Source organism: Alligator mississippiensis, chromosome 1, assembly GCF_030867095.1.
Source record: "Alligator mississippiensis isolate rAllMis1 chromosome 1, rAllMis1, whole genome shotgun sequence".
Classification (NCBI taxonomy): domain Eukaryota; kingdom Metazoa; phylum Chordata; order Crocodylia; family Alligatoridae; genus Alligator; species Alligator mississippiensis.
This window is the reverse complement of record NC_081824.1, coordinates 124,970,225-124,976,224: the sequence shown is the minus strand read 5'-3', so window position 1 is coordinate 124,976,224 and position 6,000 is coordinate 124,970,225. Positions and strand designations below refer to the sequence as shown.

Sequence of the window (6,000 nt, the reverse complement as noted above, 5' to 3'; positions counted from 1 at the left end):
AAGACCAGTTCATTACTACTTTGGGCGATAATCTATCCCAACAGGGCCCAAGTGTGAGGTGAGCTAGGGTCCACAGCTCTGTCTGTGGAATGTATGGGATTGAATGTTCCCAGAAATTTAGGGTCTCATTTGACTGCAGAAACAAGTCCATAAATACACAATTTCATTTTTGCGGCTTGCCTAGTCTTTGTGATCTTCTTGTGATCCCTGATGCTAAGCTGACTCCCTTGTTTCTGCTGTTTCCTGTGTTTCTGTGGATCCAGATCCTGACTCATGTCTTGGCTACAGGTTTTGGTCTTCCTCTTGACCTGTGACTAAGACCCTAAACTAGTTACATGGACCACCTCTGCAGGCTTCTATGGAGAACCCCTAAATAGGGACTTCCTCTGGAACTGATTTTAGTCCTATAATTTACTGTAAACTTTTTCAGACCTAAAGAAATAGAGGGTATCCTTGAGGATGCATGGCACTTGACAGTCCTGAGTCCTAGGAACAGAGGTGGATCCCATAGACTTACCTGATAGGATATGAACATGGTATTGCACTCTTTCCTCCAACCAGCAGGAAAAGGATCTTTAGGTGGAATTCTTGTCCCAAACACTATAGACCATTAGCACGTCAGTTGGATTCATGCATGATACCACAGAAGCAGTTTGAAACTCAGAGACCTGGAAGAAACCAGGACCATGATTCAGGCAGACTTTACAGGAAAAAAAGTCCAGGAATTTTTCCTCCTCCTGACTCAAAAATGAGGGAGGTCCAATGAACTAGAAGGACAGCCTCAAAGATGGTGCAGACAGAAAAGGAAGTAGGGAGGAGACAGTTCCATAGCCCAACAGGCAAAAAGATCCCAAACAGGGCAGGCGGGCGGGAGGAAGGAAGGATATTTTTAAGAAGATAAAAGCAAAAATGGAAAAGGCAATAACAATAGGAGCAGCAACAGCTTTTCAAAGAAAGGGAGGTTCAAAGGATCTACAGGTTGCAGAAAGGATAAGCCAAATCTTTCATGAGAAAAGCACTCTTTCTTGAGACACAGCAATTGAGAGGAACCTGCAGAAGGAAGTGCCCACCCTGCTTTATGCCATTGGTGTGGGTAGAAGGACAGCACTGAGTACACTGTTCAGGTACTCCTAAGGGAATAAAATCTCTGCGCTTGAATACTTAAAGGCATATACACACCCACAGTGACAATATGTATATGGACAAGAACACCAAGGAGAACAGGAGCTCTGACTGTATTTTGTATGGAGCCCAATACAATAGGCCTTCTCAAAGCACTCATCCTAGATTGAACTCCTCAGTCACAAAAGATGGAAGAATGTCTATTTGATGAATCCTGATGGGTCTTAGACAGTGACACTTAATCCTTACCTGATTATGCAGATCCATATAGTGTTAGAATTACCTAAGGCCTCCTGACAGACATTACAATTTGTCATGTGTTACATACCAGAACTGTGTGATAAAATGTAACATTTCAACTGAACACGTTTAAAAATTATTGTGGGATACTTCCAAGCCACAAGGAAGTTTCTGTTCAGTATGCAACTTCTTTGTGCTGATCTGCAAATTTTGTTCAGGGATAAATTGGCTTAATGTCTGGCATGTTACAATTAGTTGTCTATAATATGCCAGTATTTCACAACCTATGCAATATCTGCCAGGGGCCCAAAATGCTGCAACAACATAAACAAGTCCAGGGGGATTGTGGCACACACGTTCCCATCCAGAAGGAAAAAAAAGTATAGATACCTTCTGACAGAGTGAGATAGTGTTCCGGGTCTGCTGGGGAGCGCGCTGGGAGGCCCCACCACATTCCCCCAGCTTGGCAATCAGCTGTAAGGGGACCCCCCCAGACCCAGGAGGCACCAGTCGCCGAGGCAGGGGGCGCAGGAGGGGCGGCCCCCCGCACGCTCTCCGACAGACCCAGAAGTGGACCAGAAGTGCTTTTGGTCCACTTCTGGGTCTGCTGCTAAGTGTGCTGGCTCCTATGGGATGCTCCATCTGCCCCAGCATTGCAGCATTCATGAGCCGCCTGGTACCTTGAGGTATGTAGAAAAAAACTTTTAAAAGCTGCGTCTATGTCCGAATTGTCAAATCTTTTTGAATTGATTTGGAGGGATCTGATTTGATTTAGAGAAATTAAAGGGTCTCCTGATTTGTTCTGGATTTGGAGATTCGGCCACCAAATCAGGCCAAATCTCCGCTGAAACAAATCAGGGACTGAAACTTCGCACAACCGTACTAGTTATGCCACTAACTGACTTTCTGGAGTGCAAAGTGTATCAGGAAATTAGGTTCCAGGCATGTGGAACAGTATTTTTTTTCTCATTTACCTTCAACTTTAAAAACACACCAGCATATATTTTAATGGTAAGCTACAAAATTTAAAACTTTCTAGTTTAATCAATGCATTCAAACTAATTTAAGAACCAAGACTGAGACTGTAAAGACCACATTAAGTCTAACAGTTATAGATTTCTGTAATCAAGCTCCTTGTAGATTATTAGGTCATTTGAGTACTTGACAAGACCATTTTCCCCATAGTGGGTTTAGTATAAACGTCATTTCACAGGCTAAGGAAAATGCCAGTATACTTTTTGACATTCACATTATGTAGATGATCTGATAGACTATCCTTTTATGGAAACCATTTTAATAAATGTTGAGCAGATAAGTAGTATCAACCCATCTTGATGGAAAACTATATCAAATTGCTTGATTTATTTTTAAAGTGGAAGTTCCTAGAAACTGATTAACACCACCTAAGAAAATTACTTAACATTGGAGTGATGAAATACCAACTGTTATAGACTAAGTATTTTTTAACTGAATACACAAACTTGACTAAGAATGGAGGGACTGCTGACTATATGCCAAAAGAATCTGTAGATTATCTTAGATCTCTGCTATTCAACAGGTTTTTATATATTGTTAGTTGACTGTATACAGTGCATTTTTTTTAATTTTTTTTTTAGCAAGCAGTTCACTGCTTGGCTGTTTAAATTTACAAATCTTACATGCAACAGAGAAGATTACAAAGTGTGTGATACAAAGTAGAGAATTGCAAAAAAACCAAAACCAAAAAAAAAACCAACCGCCCCCAACAAAACATAATTTAGATTTATTGAAAATTATTTCTGGTCACCTCCCCATATTTCCTTCCTTGAGCCCTGAATGCTGAGCTCAGGACTGTCAAAACACCCTTGTGTTGAAAAATTAATCTCATTCAAAATGAAACTTACAGCATGTAGCATATTAGAAATGAGAAAAAGTATGAACATTCTGTACCACAAAACTCCAGAGAAACCCCATACCTTTTCTAAAAGTTACTGCAATATATTCCTTTTATTTATTATTGTTTCAGAGGAAGAATGGTACAATGTAGTGTTTTAAGTAGCATTTACTTGGCAGCAGAGGACATAGTTTGCAGACAAACACAGGCAGGAAAACAATTTATACATAACCTCTCATAGTTAGAACAAAAAGCCACCAAAATTGATTACTGAAACCTTTTTAATTCAGGGAATTTCTTTATAAAGGATTTATTTGCTTTGATATCAACCTGGCCTGGTAAAAGCAAAATATCTTGCAGGGAACAGAGCATAAAGCTATTTCCAATACTATTCATGAAGATGGGTCTGAGGTAGAAAGGTGGTCATGGCTTTCCTCTTCTGTAAAACTTTCTTCCTTCTCAAAATAACTATGCTACAAATATTCTTTTAATAGATGAAGAATTCACATAATCACCAGCCTCTCCCCTGCCCACCTGGACAATTCCCCCCTCCCTCCCATCCAAAAATAATAATAATTATCATTTATATAGCACTTTTCATTTTCAAAGCACATTTCAAAGACATTAAATGAATGAAGCCTCACAACACCTCTGGGAGGTAGGTAAGTATTATCATCCCTATTTTACAGATAGGGAAACTGAGGCAGAGTGGTTAAATGACTTGCTCAAATCTTCATAAAGAATCACCATGGAACCAGGAGTATAGCTCAGGCAATCCTGTGTTCATACCAGGCTTTGCACAGTCACTTGTGAGCGAATATTAGGAGCCTAACACATTCTGCTCGGCATCATGTTGCTGCAGATAACCAAATATTAACAAATAGTGGTGTTTTTCCTGCACACCCTCTAAATCCTTACTCCTGGAAGTATGGAATTTGCAGGATCTCCAATGGGATTCAGAGAATTTTCTTCAATAACAACAGTAATTTAAGGGTGCGGTTTTGTTTCTCTACAACACCTGGGGAATTATCGCATGCAATTTATCAAAGGTATTTTCTGAAATTAAAGCAAGTATCCATGCAATGCTGTAAACTCATCAGTGAGTGAAGGCAGCAAAACCCATCATCTAATTGCCAATATTACAACTCGTTTATCATAATAAATGACAGAACCCATGCTTATATGTATTTTAAGCATGTAAATAAAAGAACAGTAAATGAATTCTTCAGAAGGAAAAATGACACAAAAACAAGGCCAAATGAAAATAGCTAAACCATGGTGCATTATTTTAAAGAAAATATTCTGGTGTTAATAGTATTGGAAAGGGCTTAATTGTTCAGGCATTTTCATAAGAGTTGTAAAAAAAATATGTGTGTTCAGATCATATGTGACCAGCCTGCATTTTGCAGATTGGAGAGTCAAAGACTTGAAAAAAAAGTTTGGCACAGCTGGAAACAACAAAGCTTGTCTCTGGGTAAAAATACATTTGACAGACCTTAGCTGGGGATAAATGAAGCCTTAAAAATTGCCGAAGTCCTCATTTAGCTATCTCCTAATTTCTGAGTTTAAATAAATCTAAAACAAATAATCCCTCTATGTGGGGTGTGGCATGGAAGTAACTAGGGAAAAAAAACCAATGATTAGACATACCATTTTGGTGCATGGCATTTCTATTACTGTAACTAAAAGGAGGGTCTATCGTGTTAGTGCTAAATACTGTAGTTTGCACACACTGGCAATTTTTGTTAGATAATAATGATATAGTGCAAGTTAGGCGAACTTGTTATTTTACCAATCCTGAAAACAATTCAAGGATCTTCGGAAATCTATTTGGTCAGATGGTTGACACAAATATAAATAACCTGTACAGAACCATAAGCATGTCAGAAGATAAATGAAGGTATTTTACAATGTAAATGCAAAGAGCCAAAAGGAATGTATAAATGTAACATTTTGCTCCAAACTCTTTTATGTAGTTCTCTTTACTATTATCAAAAAGAATGTATATAAAGCCCCTGCCCCTTTCCCCAGTGCTGTATATTTATACAAATCAATGACAAATGTATAACCATTTCCAAATACTCTGCTGTTCATTAATTTACAGTTGCATAGAAAGGGAGAAGAACAAAGAAAGACAGAAAGAAGGAAAGGAAGGAAAAAAGAAGGAAGGTAGAAAAGAAAGAAACAGTAAGCATATTAATATAAAAACACAAAATCCTCATCTTTGGGTATTCAGTGTTTTACTATTTCAAGTAGAACATGCAGTCAGTGCTGAACAGCATGTTCCCAGGTCCCAGGCAGTCTTCTGATGAAGCAGAACTTGTGATTTGCACTGTAGAATAGGGCCGCACTGCATGTCAGGAAACACTGGTTGCCTTCCAAATGAATACTTCACATTGCCTGTAGTGATGAGAAATGATGATTGCATCACAATATTTATATGCACCACCTTCCAGATAGTTCCCTGCACACTCAGGAAGGAGAAACTTTGAGGTAATTTTTTTTTTTTTTAATTATGGTCAAACCATGCTATGGCAACCAAGCCAAAAAACAACTTGTTGACCTACTGGGTTTTACAGTCATGGATAATAATGTGCAGCATTTATAGAGGTAAGTATCAGAATTAGTGCAGAGGAGTTCTTGGTTTCCACATTCATGCTCAGTCCTATACATTTAGAGGCTTACTTCTAAGCTTCAGTTCCAGGACATTTCCGCTTTTCCTCATATGTCCTCTTTTCAAATGGTTATGGAAGACAGCTTTTGCA

General features: G+C 38.7%; 1 protein-coding gene across 13 annotated transcripts in view; it reads right to left on the bottom strand.

Annotated features, from left to right (window-relative positions):
• Nucleotides 1–3,316: 3,316 nt before the first annotated feature.
• The window catches only part of UTRN (utrophin), a 631,944-nt gene continuing 629,260 nt past the window's right edge, over nucleotides 3,317–6,000 (bottom strand). For all 13 annotated transcript variants that reach the window (XM_019488372.2, XM_014605522.3, XM_059713704.1 and 10 more), the window contains one exon: nucleotides 3,317–5,635. In XM_019488372.2, the coding sequence (XP_019343917.1) occupies nucleotides 5,627–5,635 (9 nt within the window). In that variant the 3' untranslated portion in view covers nucleotides 3,317–5,626. The remainder of the gene's footprint in view (nucleotides 5,636–6,000) is intronic.